Source organism: Trichechus manatus, unplaced genomic scaffold (assembly GCF_000243295.1).
Source record: "Trichechus manatus latirostris isolate Lorelei unplaced genomic scaffold, TriManLat1.0 scaffold00048, whole genome shotgun sequence".
NCBI lineage: Eukaryota > Metazoa > Chordata > Mammalia > Sirenia > Trichechidae > Trichechus > Trichechus manatus.
The window spans coordinates 2053926-2081447 of NW_004443984.1; the positions used below are offsets into that span (position 1 = coordinate 2053926).

At 41.5% G+C, this 27522-nt stretch overlaps 2 protein-coding genes and 1 non-coding gene across 4 annotated transcripts in view; all 3 read right to left on the reverse strand.

The window, feature by feature from the left end:
* Nucleotides 1-488: 488 nt before the first annotated feature.
* PPP1R8 (protein phosphatase 1 regulatory subunit 8) lies at nt 489-21014 on the reverse strand. Of its 2 annotated transcripts, XM_004377047.2 has the most exons (7): nt 20873-21014; nt 18733-18793; nt 13528-13681; nt 11757-11977; nt 10056-10200; nt 4336-4400; nt 1207-2670 (listed from the first exon to the last, which is right to left on the reverse strand). In XM_004377047.2, exons 1-7 carry the CDS (start codon nt 20926-20928, stop codon nt 2317-2319), a joined length of 1056 nt encoding a protein of 351 aa, XP_004377104.1. In that variant the 5' UTR covers nt 20929-21014; the 3' UTR covers nt 1207-2316. The 2 variants fall into 2 exon arrangements, with proteins under 2 accessions (XP_023587838.1, XP_004377104.1); XM_023732070.1 differs by lacking the exon at nt 18733-18793 and having other exon boundaries at nt 489-2670; nt 20873-20903.
* LOC111820738 (small Cajal body-specific RNA 1) lies at nt 16683-16848 on the reverse strand. The gene has a single exon (XR_002824266.1). It is a non-coding gene; the product is annotated as a small Cajal body-specific RNA 1 (non-coding RNA).
* Nucleotides 21015-23063: 2049 nt separating the features above from the next.
* The window catches only part of STX12 (syntaxin 12), a 38726-nt gene continuing 34267 nt past the window's right edge, over nt 23064-27522 (reverse strand). Inside the window, exon 9 of the mRNA XM_004377050.3 lies at nt 23064-27474. Coding sequence (XP_004377107.1) covers nt 27382-27474 — 93 coding nt within the window. The 3' untranslated portion in view covers nt 23064-27381. The remainder of the gene's footprint in view (nt 27475-27522) is intronic.

Sequence of the window (27522 nt, forward strand, 5' to 3'; positions counted from 1 at the left end):
ATAGGCTTGGAGACCTTTGTTGGGTCTTCTTTGAGATGCCAATGCAAGTTTCACTTTGCAACTCGAATTCTGAAACCAAATAATGCATGGTATAAACCCCTCTCGCCAGGAAGGAGAGATTTTCTAAACTACATCTGAACTCTTTAATATGCCTTCCAACAGGTTGTCTAGTTTGGAAACAAAAATAAAAACCCTTCAAAATAAATACCTAGAAGACATAGCTACAGCTACAGCCTACTGAGCACTCTACCACCCACAGGGCCAAGGACACCCCTCCCCTTAAGTCATCACAGAAGCTTTGTAAGCCTATGCTCAGGGTCTGGAATCAGACCCGAGTTTCAATCCTGACTTCCCTACAGTGTGTTCACAGGGAATTCTGTTTGACTTGGAGCCTCAGTTTCCTCATCTGTAAAATGGGGATAAAAACAAAGCTCTTAGGATTATGAGAACTAAATGACATGCTGTAAATGCTTAGCATGGTAGGTAGTTTTCAGAGTGACCACCAGCCACCACTAACAGTAATTTTCACAATGCAAGGAAGATATTACCCTCATTTTCTAAGATGAGGACACTTATTTTCACAACAGCTCACAAGTCAACTTCTTGTACAGCTATGATTTAATGGCTCTCTGTCCTTTAGAAGGCTGCTCCTGCTACAAGTCCACAATCTTAATCCAAGGGATTTGGAACCCACATGACATCTTCATCAGAAAGCCACGTCTTACCCCACAAAAAGTGCACTTACTGCGTATGAGATGCCAGCATACAAGATACATCCATTTAACCCAAACCCTTTCTGAAATCCCTCTGAAACTTCCTCAATTTAGCTTCCTTTTTCTACTGTGCCACCTGAGCTACGGGTCAAACGCATTTGGCTATCTATAAGAGAACCAGAGAGTGGGTAGTCTGGCTTAAACTGTGCCCAACCCAGGACAAATCCCCAAAGAGCAGTCTCCCCTTGTCAGGTTTGCTGTGCTCTTTCCTGCTGAAGGGCAGCAGGCACTTAACCCACTTTGCTTTGTGAGGCTTCAGTCTGGGGACTGAAATCTCTAATCAGAATTTCCACATTATCAGGGGCCATCTTTATTTGTGGTAATAAAATGGGGACACAGCATCACCTCCCAAGCCAATGGCTGTGCCTTTGACAAACATTCCCTAACAGCAGTAGAAACTGATGGCGAATGAATCACAGACTACACTACACTTAAATGATAAAAGTTACATTTAATTTACAACGTAATAAAGGTTACAGGTAAAAAGCTACACATAAAGCGTGAAAAGGCCTATTACACAAATGTACAAATCTCTGTACAAAGCTCCTATCAATGTTTCCTACCTTTGTCTCCTATGTTTGTTAGCCAGGTCTAGCCCTGGAGCTCTGAATAACGAGAGCTCTCCATCGAGGGGGGAAAAGAGCCTCCAAACCATGATCTAAAACAGTCCTCCTAGAGACATCAGTTACTTGCGAAGTGAAATCTTTTCCTTTTTAATCTGAATTGCCCTAACTGGTCATATCCTTAAAAAAACTGCCTTCATAACACACTTGGAAAGGAAAGCAATGCCTTAAAGTAGAGGACAGTACTCTGAAATCAGATGAGAAACTTCAGCAAATGGGAGTGCTTGGGTTTAACAAGAAAAACAGGTAAAGTTCAAACAATACTACAAGTTTAAAACTATCAACCTGTGTCTATGGCACTGGTTACAAAGAAAAATCAAAATGCTCTCATTCCAACAGAAAGGACAAAAGAGAAAAGCCTAACTACTGGACCTCAAAACCACTCACTTCAGGAAAGCATTTTGAGTTAGCTTAACTGAAGAATTCTAAACCCTCTTTTTGATCAACCTGAGATCTGTGGCAATCTTTTACTACCTGGGACTTGCAAGAATAGTAAATGTAAATTAGGCTGCTGGACCCACAAGCCTGGTGATGCTATTGTAACCCCCACAGCTCCAGATTCAATCTGAGGGCCTGAAGCCTCTCCCCAGGGATATGTGACTTTAAATAAAAATGATCCTAGAAAGCGGGAGAAAGGAAAAAGGAGGTAATGGAAGGTCTGGGAAAGAGCCAGGGCAGTCTATTCAAAAGTCATATATGAATCATTTTCTATATCGAAAGTGTTCTGAAGACAGGTCTGTATGGGATATTTCAACCCTACCCCCAGTTTTAGTATTACATGGTTAGGACCCCATGGTTAGGAGACATTCTGAAGGACGATACTGCACACACGGAAAGTTTTTCTCCCTAGTTCATTAGCTCCCTCGTCTCCCTTCCACCCCATTCCCACCCAACCCCACCCTTCACCATCACCAAAAATATCAAATCAGTAAGGAAGGTGTGGGCTTCTTGCCCGGCCAAGCCTCTTTTGCATATTTCTTCTTCTTGGGTTCATTTACAGCTTCAGGATTATAGACTGCAGGGTTTGGTGCAGGGTTCATGTTCACTGCTGACGGCACGACGGGAGTCAAGTCCACATCAGGGGCGAGGTTCGGATATGGCATGGGCAAGCCACCAATGAGTGCTGTCCCGTGGATGCCATGAGGCTGAGAGCCTGCTTCACTGTGTGTGGGGGGCAGGCCCCCATAAAGTCCTCCGCTGAATGCAAAGTTCTGCAGACGCCTGCTCCCTGATTCCTCCAGGCCCAGGGAGCCAGGGCCTTCCATTCGCTTCTTCTGTGGTTTACAACGAGGAGGGGAGAGCATGGAAAGAGGAGACAGAAGGTGAAACACAAGAGTGGTGTAAGTTAGCCTTTTCTGTTCCAGCCCTAGGAAAGTCGACCTTTGGGAAAGATCTCTAAACTTCATTTCCCAGACAACCTATTTCACTGTCCTGAAGTCTCAGGGTTTGAAGGGACCTCAGTGATAACCTAACGTGATGGTTCCCAAACACTGTTTCACAACATTCTCACCATCCTATGGCAAACTGAGAAAAATGAGGACAGTGTGGTGAGTTTTTCATAAAGTAAAATTTGTCCAATTTAAATAACTCTTCTAAGCTCATGTCCACCCCCCTTTCCTTTTTTGATGTTAAAATGCTCTTTGAGGAAATGGAGGTTGATAATAGGTATTATCACCTATTAGAGGGGGGAGCAGGTATTTAAAAAATTTTTTTGGGGGGAATGAAATAAAAAGTTGGCATCTACATGTTGGGTGCCCAATTTTTAAACCTTAATCTGAGAGCAAAACAAATCTATAGTGACAGAAAGCAGTTTAGTGGTTGCCTGGGGCTGGGTGTGGGAGCAGACTGGCTGCAAAGGGACATGAGGGAACTTTTTGGGAGTGACGGAAATTTTCTGTACCTTAATTGTGATGGTGGTTACACAGATGTATATACATTTGCTAAAACTCAAACTGAACACGTAAAATGGTTGTATTTTGTTTTATGTAAATTACACCACAATAAAATTTACTAAAAGTAAAAGTATCTGCTGATTTTGTACTTTAATGACAATAGAACATTCCAAAGGAAAAAGGAAGAAGAAAAAGAAGAGCAAGAGAAAAGAGCTCAAGGGGAAATATGAGATGAATACTAGAGTCACATAGTCCCACTTCCTGATACTGGACTAAAACTCATGAAAGATGCCCCCTAATCCCCATACTCCCTTTTGGATTAAACAAAAACTACCTGGGGCTCTGACATATCTTATCAGTTCATTAGTTTAATATATTCTGAAGATTTATTAAAAATAAAGCTCTCTATAGCATCTCCGACCAGCGTTAGACCTCTGGCAATCTTTTTATGAATACCTCTATTAACAGAGATCTTACTGCTTCAAGGGGCAGTTTGCTCCCCTTTGGGCAGTGCTAGCTGTCCGGTAGATCCTTCTCATGTTAAGCAGTTATTTTAGAGCATCTCCGTAACTTCCTCCTCTTGGTTCTTCATCATACCTGATTTTTAAACCTAATACACACCTGGGCTGTCCTTCCTATCTACATCATTCCTGTTTACAAAATAGAGGCATGGCAAAAGCCACAGGTGCTACGCAGTACTGCAATAATTCCTCTTTCTGGCCTAACAGCTTACTTTGAGTCAGAAAGGAAAAGCCAAAGAAAAGTGCGCCTTTCTCTGCACCCTTCTGGAAGGCAAATTTATAGACTCACATTGTACCATAATTTACTATATGTAGCACCAAGCTGTTGGTCACCTGTAGTTTTTCTGTGGTACTACAGGATTCTCTAGACAGGTGAGGTAAAGCGTTTCCACAGAATGCAAAATGAGAGGGAAGCACAGAATGTTTTAAAAGTAAGCACACACTTAACATCCACCTACACACAAAAAAGTGGTTTTAAAACCTACATCGTGTGGCATTTCAAATACTGTTACAATGTGCTTCCTACCTTGACTGGGACCACAGCAGTTTGCACCATATTCCGGAAGCGACCAACTGAGGGATCCACATCCTCTGCAGAAAGAGATGAGCGCAGGGTTAGGCTGGTACTCTACTGGGAGGGACAAGGGCATAGGGCTCACTGCAAACAAAGCAATCACAACAGCTTTAATTTTAAAACAGTAAAACATAGCTAATACTTAGTGTTTACTGTGTGCTGGGCACTGTATTAAATCCCCACAGCAACCCTATGAGGTTCAGTACTACTGTAATAAACATCTAATAGACAAAAAAACAAACTGGAGCTTGGAGAAGTAAAGTGACTTGCCCCATCACCCTGCTGGAGAGTGGAAGAGTAGACCTTATCAATCCCGTGTTAGTGATAAAACAATGACATGTCAAGAGGTCACACACCCTGCCCAAGATCACTCATTAGAAAATAACAAAATTAGGACTCAGACCACGGCTTCCAAATTAACCTGGCCTTTTGAGCTGAACCACCTGACCTGTATACAAACAAGACCTTTACTGAAGGATCTGAGTGAGGCTTCCTGTCCAGACAGGTCGGAGAGAGGCTGCCTTTTCAGTTTCCACCCTTGTTATACTCCACCCTACAGAGCTTCTAGCTTCACTCACTCTGCAGGGAGAAAGCAGTAAGAGTAAGGGACTTGTTGGCCGTTACTCTCATTCTTCATTTGTTGGACATCAGGCATGGAAATAAAGGCCAAGAGACTGTCCTGCCTTTGAGAAGCTCACAGTTATAGAGCCAGATAAGCTACAACATGATAGAGGTTCTTTAGAAGATGTGCAAACAGTGTTCCTGGAGCCCAGAGAAGATGATCAGGCTGGATCACTAAGAATGAACAGGAGTTTTCTCCCTGAAGGTTGAGAAAGTATGTGGAAACAGGCAGGCCCAGACTTACCACTACTTGAAAAAACTATTCCAAGTTCCTTTTACCTTAATATAGCGGTAAAAAAAGGAATTGTTTTCCTAATGGATGTTGCACATTTTATTTTAAATGCACTAGGGACGTTTGCTATTTAAAGAAAAACTCCTATGAATCTTTTTAGAAAACAAAGAATCCCTATTTAATGTGAATAATTACCCCCTGGTTTACTTGTTTTAAGCCTGGCTTTTCACATATTAAACCCAAACCAAGCCATTGCCATCAAGTCGATTCCGACTCATAGCGACCTTATAGGACAGAGTAGAATTGCCCCATAGGGTTTCCAAGGAGCAGCTGGTGGATTTGAACTCCCAACCTTTCACATATTAGATGCCTTTAAAAAATATACCCTGGCAACCAATCTTTGTTCAATGAATGAATGAATAAATGAATGGCTTCTATATAGAGGATGAAAAGGGAAAAGATATCCAGGATCATTAGGAAGGAGACAGGGTCTCTAAAAACAACCCCTTAATCTTTTCTTTCAACCCCCTAGGAGCCCTGTTTGTTCCAGTCCATCCTTCCAGCAGGGAAAGCTAAATGAGGCCCAAGAGCAACTGGAGCCCAAGAGGAGTAGCTCATGGGGACCTGCTCCACATACGCACACAGGCCTGCTGAGGGGAGGGGCTGAGCTGCTCTGGAGGACCCTGTCCAGTCCTGACTGAAGGGTGTTCAGGGCTCTCACCCTCTCCTCACTTTCTTTAACCAGTCTAGTCCTAGAGAGACAGGATGCACCCATTCCAGAGTTATCTCTGCTCCTCGGAGACCTACCAACAAACTCCTAGCTGGCTCTACTTTTGGTATAGGAAAGGCTGCAAAGGTAAAAGGCAAAAGGGCCGGCAGATGATGACGGTGTTTAATGGTCAACATTCATCAAGGACTTACTGAGTGTCAAGCAGCAATCTTAAGTAATGATGCTTGTATTAATTCATCCCACCTCCCCAGCAATCCTGAAGTAGACAGTCTGTTAAGTCACTTGGCCAAGGCCACACAACTACTAAGTGGAAAGAAATGCAGACCTTCTGATTTCAGAGCCCGCACTCTTAACCACTATGCTACACTACCTGAATAAAGCCTCAGAGCACTAATTTTCAATAAATGCTGGAGAAGCTGTGGAGAGACTCGAACACTTATACACTGTTGGTGGGAATGGAAAATGGTACGACCACTTTGGAAATCGACTTGGTGCTTTCTTAAAAAGCTAGAAAGAGAAGTACCATACGATCCAGCTATCCCACTCCTTGGTATATATCCTAGAGAAATAAGGGCCATCACATGAATAGATATATGCACACCCATGTTCACTGCAGCACTGTTCACAATAGCAAAAAGATGGGAACAACCTAGATGCCCATCAACGGACGAACAGATAGACAAATAACGGTATATCCACACAATGGAACACTACGCAATGATAAAGAACAACGATGAAGCCGTGAAACATCTTGTAACATGGAGGAATCTCGAGAGCATTATGCTGAGTGAATTTACTCAGTCACAGAAGGACAAATATTGTATAAGACCACTATCATAAGAACTCAAGAAAAGGTTTAAACACAGAAGAAAACATTCTTTGATGGTTATGAGAGTGGGGAGGGAGGGGGAGGGTTATTTACTTACTAGATAGTAGATAAGAATTATTTTAGGTGAAGGGAAGGACAGCACACACTACAGGGGAAGTCAGCACAACTGGACTAAACCAAAGCTAAGAAGCTTCCTGAATACAATCAAACACTTTGAGGGACAGAGTGGCAGGGGTAGGGGTCCATGCTTTCAGGGGACATCTAGGTCAATTGGCATAACAAAGCTTATCAAGAAAATGTTCCACATCCTACTTTGGTGAGTGGCATCTGGGCTCTTAAAAGCTTGCAAGCGGTCATCTAAGATGCATCAATTGGTCTCAACCACCTGGAGTAACGGAGAATGAAGAGCACCAGGGCCACAAGGAAAGTATTAGCCCAAGAGACAGAAAGGGCCACATAAACCAGAAACTTCATTGGCCTGAGACCAGAAGAACTAGATGGTGCCCGGCCACCACCAATGACCACCCTGACAGCAAACACAACAGAGACTCTCAGATGGAGCAGGAGAAAGATGGGGTGCAGAACTCAAATACTAGTGAGAAGACCAGACTTAATGGTCTGCTGAGACTGGAGGAATCCTGGAAAGCATGGCCCTTGGATTCTCTATCAGCCCAGAACTAAAACAATTTCCGAGGCCAACTCTTCAGAAAGGGATTGGACTGGACTGAGAGACATAAAGTAATACTCGTGAGGAGTATGCCTCTTAGCTCAAGTAGATATAAGAGACTAGACGGGCAGCTTCTGTCCAGAGGTGAGATGGGAAGGCAGAAAGGGTTAGGAGCTGGTTGAATGGGCATGGGGAATCACAGGTGGAAAGGAGGAGTGTGCTGTCACAGTACGGGGAGAGCAATTAGAGTTACATAACAATGTATGTAAAATTTTGTATGGGAAAAAATTTAAAAAAAAACAAAACCAGAGCACTAATTTTCAAGGAGAAAAATAGACAAGATCAGATTGACTCTCTGAAAGGGACTTAACAGACTGTTTATTCCAGTTATCCCCAAATGGCTGCTGTTCATCAGTACAAACTGGAGTTTGTTTTAAAATACACATTTCTAAGAGGTCCAACCCCTGGAAACTTTTTTTTTTTTAATTGTGCTTTAGATGAAAGTTTACAGAGCAAACTAGTTTCTCATTCAAAAATTTATACATCAGTTTTCATGACACTGGCTGCAATCCCCACAATGTGTCAGCACTTTCCCCCTTTCTACCTTAGGTTCCCCGTTTCCTGTAGTGAATGCCCGAGGGAATGTTCGGGCAGGGCCGGATGACCAAGCTGGGAAACTTATTTCGGGCCTCACACCAGAACCTATTAAACAAGAGTTTCCAGGGGTTGGCCGGAGCCCAGAAGAACTAGATAGTATCCATGTACCACCACTGACTGCTCTGACAGAGACCACAGTAGGGGGTCGGGTCCTGGACAGAGTGGCAGAAAAATGTAGAACAAAATCCAGATTCACAAGACTAGACTTACTGGTCTGACAGAGACTGGAGGAACCTCCGAGTCTACAGCCCCCAGACACCCTTCTAACTCAGAACTGAAGCCACTCTCGAAGGATTTTTTTTTTTTTTTTTAATTGTACTTCAGGTGAAGGCTTACAGAACAAAATAGTTTCTCATTTAACAGTTACTACAAAATGTTGCCCTATGATAATGGTTAACAATCTCACATCAACAATATCCTTACTCAACCTTGGGTTCCCTACCACCAGTTTCCTTGTCTCCTTCTGCCTTCTGGCCCTTGTCACTGGACTACTGTACCTTGTTAGTCTCATTTGGTTTTACGGGGCTGTCCACTCCCAGGATGAACAGTGAACCTTGGAGATAACTTTACCACTGAGCTAAAAGGGTGTCTGGGGGCCATACTCTCGGGGTTTCTCCAGTCTTCTTTAGGCTAGTAAATCTGGTCTTTTTTTTGTGAGTTAGAATTATGTTCTACATCCTTCTCCAGCTCTGTCCAGAACCCTCTGTTGTGATCCTGGTCAGAGCAGTCAGTGGTGGTAGCCGGGCACCATCTAGCTGTACTTTTTTTTTTTTTTTTAAACGTTGAGCCAGATACTTGGTGCCCACTGGCTCTGGTTTTGCCCCAAACCTTCCTCCCTAAGGTCAGCCCTGCAACTATCTGACAACAGTGGTCATGCCTCCTTCAACTTCCTCTCCCTTCTGATGGTTCCCTTACATGCTAGGCCTCCAGGGGACCATTTTCCACAACAGCGCTCCTTCAGCTTGTGAGCTTCCATGTCATCTCTCAGGACAACATAACAAACTTTGGTGAGTTCTGGTCAGAACACAGACCAGTGGGGTTACTGTCCTCGCATTCTTCTATTAATGCAGTTTTTAATTGTACTTGATTAGTTTCCACATCCCCCTGCTGACTCATGTGTTTTCAATTAACTAAATTCCCTAGATCTTTTTGTTTTCACAAACTGTCACTGGAGCAGATCCTCTCCATTTAAATAACTGATATTTTGAACCTAAATGCAAGATTTGAAAGTTAGTCTCGATGCATTTCACCTTGGGAAACAAGAGCAACTTGTCAGTCTGGGTTCCTTGTTTCCACCCACTGAGATTTATTTTCAAACAAGGTCTTCTTGAATTTCAGTTCTATCATCTTTGTATAAACTATAGCTTCCCGCTGTATGTCATGCATCTACCACAGTACTTGAGATATATATAACATGAGTCCAATAAAACAGTGTTGAATGATGAAACAAACTGGTAAACTAAGTTGCCTTCTCTATATACTGATGCTCTCATCTTACTGACACTTCCATACAAATTATCTAATAAGTTACTTCCTTACAGAGAAGCAAGTTTTCACTGCAGTTAATGGTAGCAGGAGAAGGTTCTCCAACCATGGAGTTATCAGTCAGACTCAGAACCCCATAAAGACAACAATGTCAGGCTAGGTTCTGCTTTGAGGTAAAGATAGCAAACACCTATGCCTTACTGGAACTTCCAATGATCAGCAAGAGAATTACACGGGGTCTTCCCTTGAGCCATTTCTTTCACACTGTGACAGTATAATGCTTGAATGTTCAGGGTACTCTACCAACGGACTGTACAAAAATATCTCCCCTCAATATAGCTACTGTTATCTTAAACCTTGTTGAGAAACATTACAACTGACCTGCAGGTTGTATATGCTACTCTGGGACCACAGCTTTTTCATCAGAAAAACTAGGAAGAAGATACCTCACCTGGGTTGATGATCTCATCATCCTCACTGAAAGTCACCCGTGAGTTCTTCCTCTTCCTCTTCGGCCTCTGAATATCCAGATTCCCTTCCTCAATGGTAAGAGTAGAAATCCGCTTGTTGTGGGCAGTGTTGAACTCTGTCAGGTTCTAGGCCAGGGTTCACAGACAGAAGACAGGAGTCAGTACACGGGAATTTGGGGAAAATATTACCAAGTAAAGGGCATTCAGAGCTAACTGTGACCTCCCAAGACAGATGAGACTCTCTTCTCCGTTTAGAAAAGATTACCATCCTTAGACCGCAAATACTAACAAGCCTCACTTGACAGAATGTGGAATATCCTCATGAACTGGTGGGGCAGTGACAGTCAGAAAGTGGTGAAGAGCTCTGGGCTGAGAAGAGACCTGCACAAATACCTTTGAGTTTTTTTTTTTAAAGAAAGGCCATCACATCTTCAGGCTGAGAATTAAAGGGAACATGAATAGGAGGAACTCCAAGAATTGTTTTTAAGTTAAAAAATAGAGATGACAAAGGACAACTGGTAGCTTCTTTCCCAGTAGCTCTCACCTTAAAACTCTAAACGACACTGCCAGTGCACTTAATTTTTGGCATTAAATTCTGTCACTCCTCATCCTGTGCCTGACCCCAATTCTATTCATAACTATCAATCCATTTCAATAATTAACTTGGCCTTAGCACTGTTGCCTGCTTCTTCCCAATCCACTGGACTTGTTCCAATCTGCACTGCAGTTTCAGATATCCCAAGTTTCTTGAGAAAGAGAACTCAGAAAGGACCTAGCACACTTAAGTAAAAGACAGGGATATATGGAAGCAGCCTGGAGGGGAAATGAGCAGCAGTGACTGTTGGCAAGGTCTCTAGCTATGAGGCCACTTCTTTAAAACGAAATGATTTCTAAATTGTAAGATTTCAATTGTGCTTTTCTTCTCAAGGGCTCGGAAACTGCCTTGATGTACAGGAATAGTAAATGCATATGAGCGGTTAAGGACATGCTTTTATTTGGTCTACCTGAATAGACCAGTCACACAGTGCAGTGACAGACATGTGAAGGACTATAGCTATGTCAGAAACTATGGGGGTCAGCCTCTACAAAAAGAAAACCCTAGCACTTAAGAATTTTATCATGTAAAATTCACAGCCTTTAAGGCAGCCAGGTACATAAGACCAAAAGCAGTCTAGTTCTATTCAAGAGACTCCTGGGCTGTTTGGATAGTACCAAAAAAAAGCTATATAAATGAATGAAAGCATCAGTCTCTGTAAGCCAGCACTGTCCAATAGAACACTTTGTGATGATGGAAATGTCCTCTCTGCATTGCTCAATACAGTAGCCACATGTGACCAGTGAGTGGCTAGAAATGTGGCTAATGGCTACCATACTGGACAGTGTAGCTTTAAGCAGACAGAAGAAGAGAAAAATTTAACTCCTAGCCTCAGCTTCTAACAGGCAGCGAAGCTGCACAAAGACAACTATGAAAGTCTACTGGCTGGGAGACCCAGTTTCCTTCTTAACCCTGGTCATACATAACCAAACTGACATGATGCAGTTCCAAAGTGGCAAATGCCCATTACCAGGCTCAAGAAAACCTCCTGTTACTACATCTTTGGCATTTCAAGCCACACAGAACAGCTCCATACTGCAAAAACTAATGTTCCAAGAGCAAAACAATGACATGGACATGGAATTACATCAAGCTCAGTCTCCTCCTCTGGAAGCCCCAGCAAGCCCTTGAGTTCGTCATCCTCTCCACCCATCTTCTCATCTCCTTTCACGGCCGATGGCAATGTCTGAGGCTTCTCACGTAGAGTGTATGCCCTTGTGGACGCACCAAATGACACCGTGGAATCGATGGGAATTTGCTGAGGCTTGTGAGGTTCCAACCGAATATGACCCAAGAAAGTGCCGTGTGCTAGGAACAAGCAAATCAGAAATGTAAGGGGAAAAAAAACAAACTCTGAGTTTTAGAAGGGACAGCATTATGTTCAACTTTCCCATTCCAGGTCAGCTCCTCCCAGCACATCAATGTTGCTTTTTTTTCTTTTTAAAATGAAAATGGCACCAAACCCACTTTATATCCCTTGTCATGTGTTACAGAGAAAAGGAAAACTCCTTCACTGACCCTTGAATCTCTTCAGTGAATTTCTTATACATCTGCAGACCTGCTGTTACCTCAAATAACAAATACCACTGCTTGCTCTCTGCTGCCAGACAGGTTTGGCTCCATTCTGGGTCCAGCAGGAGTGGTCCCCACCCAGCAGTAGCCATGCTCCCCAAGGCAGGAGACAGGCATCACTGTGGCCTGACCTCTTCAGCCTCAAGTCTAAGGAACATAGGAATTGCTGGCCTGAGGGCAATTATGCTTGAGTTTTCCGCAGGACAAGAAAGGAGCTTGGCTGAAACAGGTGAAAAGTCAATGCCAAGGCAAGCCAATATCCTACTGGAGATTCTGAATGTTTTTCCATGTCTGCATTCTGTGTGTTATGAAATGGAGAGAAAGGATAAATTTGCAGGTACGAACTTTTGAGACAAGGCTATTCAAGACCATCATATGAACAGATTAGAGGGGTATATGTCTATGTGTGTGCAGGGAGGAGAAGGAGGATCAAACATGATCAGCCCAGGAAGCAGGATCCTTTACAATTTACTCTATATTTATATACAGGCAAAATGAACAACCTTCAGGGCCCCATGCAAGTCTCAATTGTATTTCTGTGGATTGTCACTGGTGAAGTTTAAAATCTCAGTTTAATTTCTTGCCATCACCCAGAAAATGCTGCGGTTGCCTGTCCAATCATTAGTTGGAGTGTGCTCATGGAATTAAAACAGATGTTGTTAGTAGTCAAAACAAAGGTAACTGGGATAAAGAACCCATTATCAAAAATTAAAATTTTGCTCAAAACAGTTTTTTTTTAAAATGTCCTGCACCAATGCCCTACTGCTTTAAAAGAGCTAATCATGGCTTCTGCTTAATTTGGAACACAATTTATCACGGACCTTATGGACACCTGAATACCCATACTCCTTCGTTCTTGGTGCTTTTTTTTGGTGGTAAAAAATATATATAATATAAAATTTGCCATTTTACCAATTTTTAAATGTAAAATTCGGTGGCATTAATTACATTCACAATGTTGTGCAACCATCATCACTATCTATTTCCCAAACCCTTTCTTCATCCCAAATAGAAACTCTGTACCTGGGTGCATTTTTGTTCTCTCTATATACTTATTGTCTTCTCCAGGGGAGCACTCCCCACAGCTCTCTTCTCTCTATATTCAGTCATCAATTTATCTCAAGAAAATAGAAGAAATTACAGGAACAGAGAAAGGCTGATTTAAAAACCAAATGTAAACTTCTTCCTTAATAAGCAATCAAACATATTTTCCAAATTGAAGAACCCAAAGAGCATTTTCACATTGCCCAAGAGGGAATGTGTGAAATTGGATGTGAACTACTTACTACTGTTGAGATCTATTAGGAAAACTCTCTTCAGATGCTTGTGGTAGACCAAGGCAGCGTGGACCCGAGAGCAAGACTGGTGGTCAATGGTAAAGTCACACAGATCAGGGTTTCTCCCAAATAAGTAATACTTCTTCTCATCAATAATCAGTTTCTAAATAAATATTAAATTAAATATTACTTAAATCTTGTTTCAACAGGGTTTGCCAAAAGCTCTTCCAATCAAACAAGTACAGAATCTAAATATCTTCCTGGGAATAAAAACATTTTTTCGCCATGATAAAGACCTCAAGACCATCAAGATAAAGAATAATTTACTAAGATAACATTTCTGGAGGATTTATGGCCATTAATCTCCCCAAATATAGCGCTCAAATGTCTAGTGTTGGTAGGAAAACAACTTCTTCTAATTCTATTAGATGAACGTGGCCTGTCTCCTAAGAGATCAACAATTCTATCAAGAGTGGATGTTCTCTGTCCACTGGAAATTTAAGGTTTCACTGGCTCATAATTTTAGATCAAGCAGAAAGCAAGAAGTGCAAAGTCCATAAAGTAATAAGACTGCTTTTTAGAAAATATACATTCAAATAAAGATTATCACTTGGTTAGGAAGGAAAGGGAGGTACAAATACTTCTCTATATTCTAATTATGCTGCCATAGCCCCAAGTATTTTTGGACCCTCTTTAGGAACTGGAATTACATTAAACTTTATGCTATGAGCCCCTAAGTCCAACTGTATTATCACATTTCACTTTGGACACAAAGAAGTATTGTTGTTTGCCACAGATTCCGACTCATAGCGACCCTACAGGACAGAGCAGAACTGCCCCATAGGGTTTCCAAGGCTGTAATCTTCACAGAAGCAGACTGCCACATCTTGTTCTCGTGTAGCAGCTGGTGGGTTCGAACCTTTCAGTTAGCCAAGTGCTTAACCACCGTGCCACCACGGCTCCTTCAGAAAAGTATTACCCAGAGTTAAGTCTAAATGAGTATTTGCTGTTTCCAAACAGAACTATCTCATGGGGCAAAGATTTCCTATGTATGGGAGAGGTGGATGTGGCGACTAACATTTATTGAAGAACTATTATTGCTAGGCATTTAAAACATTATCTCCTCTAATTCTCAAAACAACTCTGCAAAAAATGTAGCATCTCTATTGATAAAGATAAAAAAACAGAAATGAAGTCACTTGTCCAAGGTGGCCCAGCTGGTTAAGTGGCAGGGTTGGGATCTAAACTCAGGTGTGACTGAATTGCAACGCAAATGTTCTAAACAAAGAGCCCTTGGTCTGAAACAAATCCAAAACAAGAGCTCCAAAAATGTTTTCAGCCACTACTGTGACACCGGAAAAATTTTAACTATATAACATCCCAGTATAATACAGAAAAAAGGATTTCAAAGACCAGCAAACTGTTCTAAAAGTATTACCGATTAGCATAACTTCGTCAAAGAAAGGTCATTTCACAAGCAAATAAGTAGAAAGGGCAAGGATAACAGACAATTCTTTGAACTGAATTTATCTTTATGAAAAACTCATTCTTGTTCTTATTTTTCTCTTAATCCTGGATCAGAAAAGCCTTTGCCACAGATTGGCTGACTCTAAATGAATTATTAGTAACACCTCTTCCAATTCTAACAGCCTACAATTTGACCACTTTGAAGAATAACCTTCATTCAGGTACGTTTCTCTTCTAAACACAGTTCACACTTCACTCCTTCTAAAATCCCTAAGAAGCACAAAGCTGAGTAGAAAAGTGCAGTCAAGTTAGTATGGTACCAGGCTAGGAATCGAGAGGTTTATATTTCTGTCCTGGCTAAGTCACTGAATTCACAGTGGGCTACCATTCTCGCCTATGCTTCAGTATTCCCCTTATAAAACCAGAAACACACCTCATGCAAACAGACTCTTGGCATATAAATTAACTGCTGAACACTTAAGTGCCACACACTATGTTTTGAGTTTTCATCCTCACAACCATCCTCTGAAGTGGGTAGGTACTATTATTTCTGTTTTTATCAATGACAAAATTGAGGTACAAAGAAATTAAGTGACATACTCAAGTTCACACAACTAAATATTTTTGGGCTGGGTCAGAAATTTAGGTCTATCTGACATTAGAAACTAAGCTCTTTTAACCACTACATTATATATTTTCTTAACTCTACTTACATCAAAAGATGTACCATATGGCAGGGAGTATTTTAAGGAGTGAACAAGCACTGTGGGTCACACTCTTAATTTTTCTTTAAACAATCACTTACCCAGTTTCTTTTCAGCTTAGCCTTAAAGCTCCATTAGTTCAAGCTAGCCTGGATATGTGGGTCACCTCTGGGAAACCCTGTCCAGCAGTGCCCATCTGTCACTGGTAGAGCTGGTCCCAGGCCCTTACCGCCACGGAGCACCTGGCTTTAACAGCTCAATCAGATGGTTACCTCCATGTCTGCTTTGACCCAAATTTTAAGTCTTGGGTTAAAAATAAGAGATAGCTTTAGAATTAAGAGAGTCCTGAAATTTCAACATTTTTTTCCTCAGTACGTAATACTCATGCAGACTAAATCTCATTACATTTCTCATTCATATTTATATGCATACAGATTATGTCCTTAGAAATTTAAATTTGCTAACCACAGTGCTCTTATTTGATCTCAAGGAAGACAACATATAAGACTACCAGCTCTTGGGATCTAATACAGTAATAAAAACCAAAACCAAACCCAATGCCGTCAAGTCGATTCTGACTCATAGCGACCCTACAGGACAGAGTAAAACTGCCTATAGGGTTTCCAAAGAGCAGCTGGTGGGTTCAAACTGCCAACCTTTTGGTGAGCAGCTGAGCTCTTAACCACTGCACCACTAGGGCTCCAATATAGTAATACTGACCAAATTTGTATGAGTCTAACGTGCCAAAGACATACCAGAGATTTAGGTGTTGGAGGGGAAGGGAAGAGCCCCTAAATTAAATGTACATATTCACTATTAAAGGCATCCCAAATACAGAAATGTTAAAATGTAGGGGAAAAAACAGTATGTCTAAGAATCAAGGAAATGTGCTAATTCTTGGACAACGTGCTTCTTCTGTCCACATGAATGAAATAACACATTAGTTTTTCAATAATCTTAGTGGTCACTAAAGCTATGGCCAGTACCACTATCAGTTGTGCCTTTGAGTTATAACTCAGAGTGTGTCTTTACACACTGGGCTTAAACGACTCATGGCTTTTGTTTTAATATTGCACTTCTTAAACCCAGCTATCACAACACATCACAAGCCTTTCACATAAGGCTAGGATATAGATAGCTCAGTTAGTATCAAGTGCTGCCTAAAACCCTAAACATAAGCTCATCTCAGGTCTGTTCCTCTCAAGAATAATACAGTGATGTCTAAAAATTGTAACTCGACAACTGTGTGGCAACTCAGCACACCTAAGAGCACTGACAGACAGTGTCTTAGTCATCTAGTGCTGCTATAACAGAAATACCACAAGTGGATGGCTTTAACAAAGAAAAATTTATTTTCCAACAGTAAGGAGACTAGAAGTCTGAATTCAGGGTGCTGGCTCTAGGGGAAGGCTTTTTTTCCATATCGGCTCTGGAGGAAGGTCCTTGACTCTTTTGAGCTTCTGCTCCTGGGCCATCTTCATGTGGCTTGGCATCTATCTTCCCCCATATCCATTTCCTTGTTTAATCTCTTTTTATATCTCAAAAGAGACTGACTCAAGACACACTTACACTAATCCTGCCTCATTAACATAATAATGACAACCCATTCCCAAATGGGATTATAACCATAGGCATAGAGGTGAGGATTTACAGTACAGATTGAGAAACACAATTCAACCCATAACAGACAGAGAACATTATTAGCTACTGGGAACCAGTAATCACAGGGGTTTTTGACAAGTAGAGTGCTTTGAAAAAAGTAAGTTATTTCACAGAGGAACGTGATGTTACCATTAAGGCCAGGCCTCCTTGTGTTCCTTGCTGTTGTAAACTAAAGATTTATTAAAATCTAGAACCAAAATAGAGTCCTATGTCTTCAAGTATCATGTTATTTAGCAACAAATATTTTGTGTCTGGAAAACTGTAATAAAAAAGGTTTTACAGACATTTTAGCTAAATGATTTCCCTGAATAGTCTTGATGTTTTGTAATCTTTAAGATAGAAGAACCCAGCAAAAAAGGGGCTCTAAGAGACTGGCTAGGGGCATGAGGAGTTGATAACAATGGCAGAATTTATTACAACTCATGCCTTAATATTTTGCAAAAATGCCTGGGTACCTCCACCATACCCTGAAAGTGACAATGTATTTACAGAGCATCCTTCAGGAGTTCTGACAGTTAACTTTTCAAGCTAGCAACCATGGAATGCATTGTTTTTATTATATACACCAAAGAAAAAAACTGTACTCAATAATGGTGCCTTGAACCCAAATTCTAGCTGATTAAGCAAACATAAAATTGGTCTAAGACACGGAGACTCACAGCTCCATGAGCTTATTCTTCATTTCTTGGCAAATAAACAGTACCATAAGGATTTTAAAAACTTATACAACCTAATAACTAATCAAAACTCATGGTTTCTTAAGTCAAATTCCTCTAAACTTTTCCTTTGCAGTACTTACTTCAATCATAATTATATAATTTTTTTTCGTGGGACTGTGTCTTTCCCACTGGACTATTTCTTTAAGGACTAGCACCGCGCTTGACATATAACAAGCGCTCAGTAAATGTTCTGAATGAATGAATATATTTCACCACCATTTACTTCCTCTTATTTGAGCAAATGTCTTAGATCACTATACTATGAAAGGCCTGGGCCTGAATCTCATAGAAGTAACTTAAAAGTTAAACTTAATTTATATGATTCACTTTCTTCAGTTATTGCATACCTTGCATCCGCCACACAATCTCATGTATTCTCAGAGACAGGGACTATGTCAAATTAAAAGGCTTCCAGTTTTACTGAGGTCCATGGGCCCATGACCTATAAAAACCCTCCATCTGGAAGGTAAGTTACAACAAACTGTGGGAGATATGAGGTTGAATGTGTTACATCACCATGTGCTTTTAATAGAAAAAAAAAATCAAGATGAACAAAAGTAGCATTGCTGGAAAACAAAGCACAGGAGAGGGGGTGGAAAGTGAGTCACTGGCAGAAATCTTGAGCATGGTGCGAAAAAAGGGAAGACATGTATTTCCCATACCTCAATTAGTTTGTCTCCTTTGACTACATCCAGATGTAAACCGGGTGGAGGTTTACCTGCCCTGAAAATAAGAGTGAAAAAAGCATTTTAGGATGAGTCCATAAATGCTATTTACAACCATCCCATTCAACATCACAGCTCTCCTACCAGTCTATAATCAGTTCATGTTCAAGCAGAAATGTCATCTATTTCACTGTTATTACAACTCCTTTCTACATTTGACACTTACTTCTCCAATGATTCAATTGCTTTAAAACAGATTTCAGTGGATCTGTATTTAGATCACACCAAAGAAATCTGTATTTTAACACTGGGTATCTACCTTGGAACGAGCCCTGGTGCAACCGTGGTTAAGCGCTCAGCTGCTAATCAAAAGGTAGGCGGTTCAAACCCACCAGCCGCTCTGTGGGAGAAAAATGTAGCAGTCTGCTGCTATAAAGATTTACAGCCTTGGAAACCCTGTGGAGCAGTTCTACTCTGTCATATAGGGTCACTACGAATCAGAATCCACTCAACGGCAATGGGTTTTGGATTTATCTACCTTTGAGAGAAAGCAGCACAGAGTGCAAGTACTATATAGCCCTGTTAGTCTCATCACCTGGAGTGTGAATCTAAGATTTACCACTACCATTAATATCATAAAAAGGTGGAAGAAAGCAATTGGTGTTTGGGGCTGATCATGATTAGTCTCATCACAGAATAAGCAGAGAGTACTGACCTGAGCTCTCAGACAAATCAGAGATGCATAACTAGGGAGCTAGGGCAACCCACTAGCTTCATGCCCATGAAATCAGGTATCAGATGAGTACAAGAGGTATCTGTTGCCCTTGAATAGGTCTTTCTACAACACCATGATTAAGGGAACTTTTCTTTATACTCTTAGAGCCAGAGCACTCAAGAGGCATACACATATATCAAACCACCTATACAATGCCTGGCACATACCAGATGCTGAGAAAATGGTACATGTATCTAAAACAGTCTCTTCTACCTATAAGTTTGCTCTTCTGTCCAAAATCAACACAGGAAGGGACCAAAATGGTCAGAATGGACAGAATGTACTGACTGAAGCAATTGATGTTACAAAAGTGCAAAAGGACCAAAAAAACAGTAACACACTCACTTGCTTACTTGGGTTTGCTCCTCTGAAGCTTAAGAATGAAAAACCTTGCCAGAGTCCCTAGTGAAAAATGTATCCTTGTCCAGTTTAACTGAAGATGTAACACAGTCATCTCACAATCCTGCCCAACCCCTCTACGGCAGTTGCTGAAAGGACAAGGCACTGGACAAAAAGCCTAGGGAAAAGAATGTTACATCCAAAGCATACTCTGTGAACTCCTACTACGTACCCCTGGCCCAGGCCTAGGAGTTGGGAATACAAAGATGCATCAGACAATCCCTGCCCTTGAGGATCTCAATATAACGGAGTCAGAGACGTCACACATAAACACACTGTGTTAAGAGCTACAGCAGAAATAGCTCTAACTCGGGTGCGCGTCTTCGCAAGGTAATTCATATTTATTCATACTGAATCCCTACTCAAAGACTAAATTATTCCCAAGAACTTGTGAAGGGCTGAAGAAGTTCATTCCAACATTACTGATGCCCACTTGTGCCCGGCTTCGCGCTAGTCGCTAAGAACACGGGGATAGGTCAGGGCTGTCCCTGTCCTCAGGAAGCTCCCACTCTGCAGGAGAAAGACAAGTACTGCACGGGGATGCAGCGACGAAAGTGATGCGCGCTCTGAGGCTGGACTGGGGTCGGCAAGCTGGCTCGCGCGCGCTCGGGACGGACAGCAGTGGGGCAGGTACGGTGCCCCACAAGAGCACCAGGCACTCAGTCAGGAGTTGGGGTAAGTTCGGGGTCGAGGCCCCTAAGCGCCCAGCGACCGGCTGATCGTCCGAGGGACTGCCTGAGCGAGCACCCTAGGGCCCCCAACCCTGGGTCTCCTCAGTTCCTGGGCCCGGGCTCCAGGCTCCCCGTTCCTCCACACGCCGCCCGGCCCGGCGTGGCAGACAGCGCTCCTTCAACCAGTCCCAGGGTCTCTGAGCCGTTCAGCTCGCCACGAGAAATAAGCCGCCCTTCCAGCCCAGCCTAGCTTAGCCCAGGACAATTCGGCCCTGCCCGCCCCGACACTCACCAGGTCGGGCAGTCGAACAGCGGGAGGCTGGAGCCGGAGTTCGCGGCTGCCGCCATCTTGCGTCTCCCCCTCCCATTTGGCGGGCCCGCAGCACGCCGGGAAACTGGAAGACCAGGAGGGGAGAGGCGGCATCCCAGCAGCCTGTGCGCGTGCGCGCGGTGGCACGTCCGCAGCGCTTCTGGTGGTGGTGGAGATTGGAAGCCGATTTTGAGGTCTTTTTTTAGTGTTTGAGGGAGTATGTCTACTCTGGAAGTCTCTGAAGGCTAGGGCTTTCCTTGGCCGAGGGGAGTCTGAGGAAAAAGCTTGTAGGGAGTGATGTCCTGTCTCCCCCTACGTCCTCCTGCAGACACATTCTTGGACTCCAAAATCTTAGGAGCTCTGTAGTCTCGGGCTGCACCCTCAGCCTTCCACTTCCAATTTGGAGAGAAACTAGGGAGCAGAGCTCAGAGATTGGAGTGCTTACGGATTCTATTTTTCCTCTTTGTGCCCTTTAAGGAGGAACTGCACCCTGCTCGCTTCCACCTTTCCGATTCAAGCCTGGGCCTTGGACTGAGAAGCTGCCTTAGAGGTCTAGCCTGTTTATGAAAACTCTGGACAAGCCAGAGCCAGGAGCAGCTCCAATCAGGAGGCAGGTGTCCTTGGTCCAACTCTTCACTGTGCATAGCTGAAGTTGTTAATAAAGTTGTGGCCTCTTTGGGTTTTTTGCTTTTGATCATATTGCACTATAAGTGGTGCAAATGATTATGTGCTCGGCTGTTAAACGAAAGGTTGGCGGTTTCAGTCCACCCAGAGGCACCTGGGAAGAAAGGCCTGGCAATCTACTTCTAAAAATCAGCTTTTGAAAACCCTATGGAGCACAGTTCTACTCTGACACATGTGGGGTCGTCATGAGTCAGAACTGAGTCGAGGGCGAAAAAAAAAAAAAAGTGTGAGGAAGCAGTGGGATTGCTGGCTTGCCCTAGGCCACCAGCAGCTAAGAGAGACCATCAGCAGGGCCTGTGGTTGTAATGGCTTTGTTCAGTGCTTATCTGGCCAAGTATATGTTCTATACGGATCATCTAAGTTAATCCTCACAACACTCGTAAGTGTTATGATCCCTAAGGGGAGGCTCACGTTGCCCACGCTCATCCTAGAGTAAGTGGTGAATGGAATTCAAACCTAAGTCTGTTGATGCCAAAGGCCATGTTCTTTAATCACTACTATCTCACACAGCTTAGACGTTGGTAGAATCTTTATTATGCCCATCGCTTTTTGCTTTTGTAGAAAACTTGGTAGGAGGATTATCTGACCTGCAGTTTTTTTCTTTTTAAAGAAGCGAATAGCAAAATTACTGGTCACCCAGAAAGAGGCACTGCACAGCTAGTTAAGGAATCTCTTTCTATGATGGAGTTATTTTTCTTGATTCCCTGCTGCTGTTCCTCTAAATCTAAAATCAGCCTGTTTAAAAGATTTTGCCCTCGGTGAAGTTTCCAGGCCTCAAGATTTAACTGCAGCATAACATTAATTTGGATTTAAAAAAGTATAAACTCTTCTGCAGGTTGGAGAATCACTGTTTCCTCTGGTCTTCAAAACCACAATAAACTCACCCAGCAAAGATGTTAACTTTTCAGATCACTTATCAAATGACCTGTTCATATCCTCCCTTCCAGCCTTGCAATTCTAAAGTAAACCTAGGCTGATGGGAAAAATACAAATTATAAATTGGATTCGAGAAAACAGTAATAATTCTATGGCTTCCCTCCTTTGAGCACAAGGACATGATTTTTAGGAAGAAAATAATGCTCAAAAATGCTTTAAGTGTAACAGGAAAGAACAAGATACTTTCATCTACACAGATTGTATGGCCTTTTGAAGTTCCATGCTCTTTTCAGGCAAGCAGTGGTGTGTAAGCCATTTCGGGCTATCAATAATGATAAAATCTTGTCCATTTCCCCTTTTCTCAGCTGGTGTGTATGGTTTTAATCCTTTCTAGCGCTGACTATAGGTCCCTGGGTGGTGCAAATGGTTTGTACTCAACTACTAACCTAAAAGTTGGTGGCTCAAACCCACCCAGCAGTACCACAAAAGAAAGGCCTGGCAATCTGCTTCTGTAAAGATTATAGCCAAGAAAATCCTATGAGTTTCTCTGTAACACACGAGATCACCATGAGTCGAAACTGACTCAATGGCAACAAGTTTTTTTTTTTTTGGTTTGTTTTTCGTGCTTACTTCAGAAAAATCCATATTCTTACCCTTATAATTCTTTACTCCTCGGACATGTTCACTGTTTCTAGCACAGCTGATATTCACACTGGCCTCTGATGTACTGGCACTTTATACTTACCTAACCTGTTATAAAGCAAAATGCTCTTTGTTTGGGCACCAATGATGTCAGCAAACTGGAGGGCAGCAGTCTAGGCCCTTAACTTCTTGACATGGGAAGACTGTTGAGCTAGCTGCCTTTGGATTTTGGTATTGCAACAAAAAGATGAATTCCTTAGCCTTTGATAGCCTTCCTTAGAATAGAATCTAAAGACATCAGGAGCATATTCATGTCAAAAAAAAATTTTTAAAAACATCTTTGATATGATTTATAAGTGCTCAAATGGAGACACTGAAAAAATTGTGTGTGTGTGGTATATGTGTGTATAGATTGTACAAGCAGGAGGCTTCACTTAGCAAGGTGGTGAATGAAGAGAAGTTCACAAGGTACTGATGGAAAAAAAGGAGTTTATGAAAGATTGGACAGACATTGTCACTCCTCCAGGTGTTTAGGGAAAGGCTTCCTGGAAGAGGGATGAGCAGGATGGTTTGCATCAGTGATAATGTGGCATGGAGGCAGTATATTAAACTGTCTAAAGGTGTGGTTTTGAAGGCTGAGTGCTTGAGATTAAATCCTGGCTCCATCACTTTTAAATTGTGTGACTAAAGGCAGGTTAATTACTACTATGACTCAGTTTCCTGATCCATAAAATGAGGACAAGAAAAATACCTCTCCTAGATGGTTTTGTGGATATGAGATAATAAAGCATTTAGTTTTGTAACTTATTGATTGTAAGGACTCAAATATTATCCCACAGATGACCATATGCAGAATACCTCCTCAAGCCTTTAAATTCCTATGTTAGACTACCATTCCTGGCCTCAGCTTCTTTGGTTGTAAAATGATGAGGCTAGTCTAGATGAATCGTTCACAGATTTTAGAGATGTCATAAACCAGGAAAGGAAAAAAAAAGGTAATATAGCAGAATCAACTTTTATTTTGCCACCTAAGGAGATTTAAAAATGAAGACTGCCATCTAACACTATCACTTTTTCATTTTTATTATCTTAAAGTATCCTTTTTAAAAAGTTGGAAGAATATTAGGTCAGACTCAGATGGTACTTTAAAAAGCCCACTACATAATTTTTCTTTTTATATGGACTGGTAAATACTTGGTCTTGAATCAGAGTCCAGCATTGAAAGTTCTACTGTCCTTTAAAAAAAAAGTGATACATTATTAATCAAATTTCATTTTGGTAAAACATTAAAATGAACCACTCAGTTGGCCTAAAAATAGGACCAGGGGTTGGGAATCAAAACCTTTTAAACTATTTCCTGGTTAAATAGATTCTAAAATAGCTGTATTTTGTAGATCTGGAAAGCAGTAATGAAAAATCCTTTGGTACTTTAAAGATACATTAAACATGCTTGGAAAAGCAGGGAGGAAGTTCCTGATTCGTAGCCCTAGGGAACAGGATGGACTGAAATTCAGTTTGGGTTCCGGTCAGCACTTAGTGACAAAAGCAGAAGTTTCATTCCATTACTGAGGACAGCCTCTGGATAGCAAGAGAGACTGAATGAAGAAGACTCAGGATGATTTACTTTGCACTGACTGAAGGGTAATTTCATTTTGACATTCCTGTCCAATGGTACAAGGCAGTTTAAGTTTAGCTTCAGAGCTAGATTGAGCATTGCTGCAAGGGAACCTCCCCCACCTCCTAGGAGCATCAGTCTGGGGTCTAGCAAGCTCTTGTTCTGGAACATTTCCAAGTGAAGTGGCCAGCAGGACATTTCTACTTTATCCTATACAGTACTACAGTTTTACTTTGTTTTAAGAGAGAATGCTAGATCTGCCCAGTTCTCCTAGAATGTTCCATAAAGGAAGAATAATGGAAGGAGAAAAGAGGAAGAAAACAGGAGAGGAATACAGAAGTGAACGTACAATTTATATGTTCAGACTAAACCCATGTGATCCTTATAATCGAAGAATTCTATAGCTGGAAAAGAGATATTGAGAAAACTCGAGGCCTGTGGGTTAAGTGACTTGTTCAGAGGCCCACAGCAAGTTAATGGCAGAGCTAAGATTCTCCAGGTCTTCTGCACCCCAGCTTAGTTTTTTGAACTCCAAACCAATGGTTCTCAACCATGATTGCACATAAAAATTACCTGGAGCTTTTAAATATCCCTATGTCCAGGCTATACGGAAGACTAATTAAGTTAGAATCTTGGGGCAGGAGGACGTAGGTATCAGTATTTTTTCTAAGTTTCCAGTGTGAAGCCAAGGTGAAGAACCACTGCCCTAGACCATGGTGCACCAAAGATGATCAAGGCACAGATCACGGGGATTCTGTGAATATGTTTATTAGGACCATCTAGCAGAACTTCTTTGGCAACTACCACAAATTCTAGGTCAAGCTCATCTTTGCTACCCATAACCACCATTACCACTACCACTGGATTACATAGTATTATAGAACAGAACTATGGTCACTTTATTTTACCCAAATTCAAATAGTTTTTCACAGTAAAGGCTTTTTTTCTTTTCTGGAGTGTTAGAAATGATGTATCCAAGTCCAGCTGTAGGACCAGTGATTACAGAACCAAGGAAACAGATCTGAAACTGCTGCTTGGGCCACCGAGCCACCCCAACAACTCCATCCTGTTTTTCAAGAAAAGGACTGCAGCAGCACCTATCCCATCCCCCAAACCAACCGTCACCTAATCTCCAAGGAGGGTCGAGGGTCTCAATTTTTCTGAGGACAGCACATAACCTAAAACCTACCTCATTAGGATGTTAACTCATAAAAACTTACTACAAAAGCTTTAAAAATGTTTATTTGTATTAATTGGGTGGAATGGTGCAAGAGTGCAAAGAAACTTAATGCATTTGGGTCATTGTTTCCATGCTGTTCACATTAGTTCAGTAAAAGAAGATTAAGTAACATTGAGCAGAAATGGAAGAAAGGAATATAAATATATCCAGGGTAGCCAAATCCTTTAATTCACTGAAGGATGAACTGAAATCACTGGGTGGATTCACATTTATGTGAGAGCCTAAAGAAATTATGTTCCCTTTAACTGCTCTAGGCCTGTGAAAAAGAGGAGTGGATGACATTTATATTACAAGACAGCGATCTTTTATTGAAACATTTGTGTGTGTGTATCTAAAACTATGCAGGGAGAGATTAATCTCTTGTTCATAAATTAGGATAAGTCTAATATTACTATTCCAAACCAATAGTATTTACAAAAATGAACCTCTTCTTTGCTTTATCACCCGGTTCACAGGACTAAATTTTAAACCAACCTCAGTCTAGCTTTAAACTCTCCCTCCCATCAAATGCCCAGTAACCCTTATGGGGTAGGAAGCAACCCTTTGATGGCAACATTTATCATTCACCAGGAATGTAGAATCACAAGTGAACAACAATAACAAAAAGATTAAATCATTCCAATTAATTCCTATCTGCTTTCCAAAAGCATGCTCTGTCTAATTTTCTCTTTCTATACAGACAGGTAAGAGAGGGACCCCATAGTGTATAGTAATGTTAATTAAATTAACCTCTTAAAAAGGGAACAAGATGGCTTAGTGTGTATAAGGGTGAACTGTTCTAGATGATCCTAGCAGATAATAAAGTAAACTTTAAACCCAGCTTAGTAACATGTACCCCAACAACTGACCAGCTCAGATAGAGCCTTCTCATTTAATCTGGATCACATGGGCAATTTTTTACTTTCCAGTTAAACAGTTTCAAAATCTTTCAAAGCAGAGAATAGGCTTCTTAGAAATTCAAATTAAAATGTTAAATAATAAAAATTGTTGGCTTATTATACAGTTTCTGACAGACTCCAATATGCTGGGTGCCAGAAAGTAATTCTATTTCAGTTGCTAGTAAAAAGGTAAATCTGGTGTACACATAAAAAGACAATATTACAAGACTGTAGTGTCACCTGTCAAAACAAGAGCATCTAGAATGGAATCTTCCATATACACTTGGGACGAAGGGCAATCAAAATACAAGAGAAAGCAAAATCCACATAAGTTAATTCCTAATTTGAGAAATCAATAAAATGTATACATAAATTGATAAATACTATCTCCATAGGTCACTAATTCCAACAACTAGTTAGCAGTTAGTTTCTAACTAAATTGTTACAGGATGTTCTGGTATATGCTCTTTTCTTGTGATCAGTTTATTCTGGCAAGACTCCAACAAGCCCTTGCCCTTGAAAACAGCTCAGCGAAGAAGGCTCTGAGGCAATCACTTCATTTAGAACTTAGCCAGATAATAAATCCCAAGATTACAATAACCACTGACAGGACAAGCACCAGGATACAGATCTTCTTGCGAGATTTTTTCTGAGGAAAGAAATATGTAGAGAAGGTACTCACGAAACAAGTTTAAGA

Coding starts and splice junctions, on each gene's coding strand:
- PPP1R8 (XM_004377047.2), bottom strand. CDS start 20,928: ATGGCGGCAGCCGCGAACTCCGGCTCCAGCCTCCCGCTGTTCGACTGC. Junction 4,401..10,055: donor TGATGAGATCATCAACCCAG/GTGAGGTATCTT, acceptor CTCTTTCTGCAG/AGGATGTGGATCCCTCAGTT. Junction 2,671..4,335: donor CTGCTGTGGTCCCAGTCAAG/GTAGGAAGCACA, acceptor TGTAAACCACAG/AAGAAGCGAATGGAAGGCCC.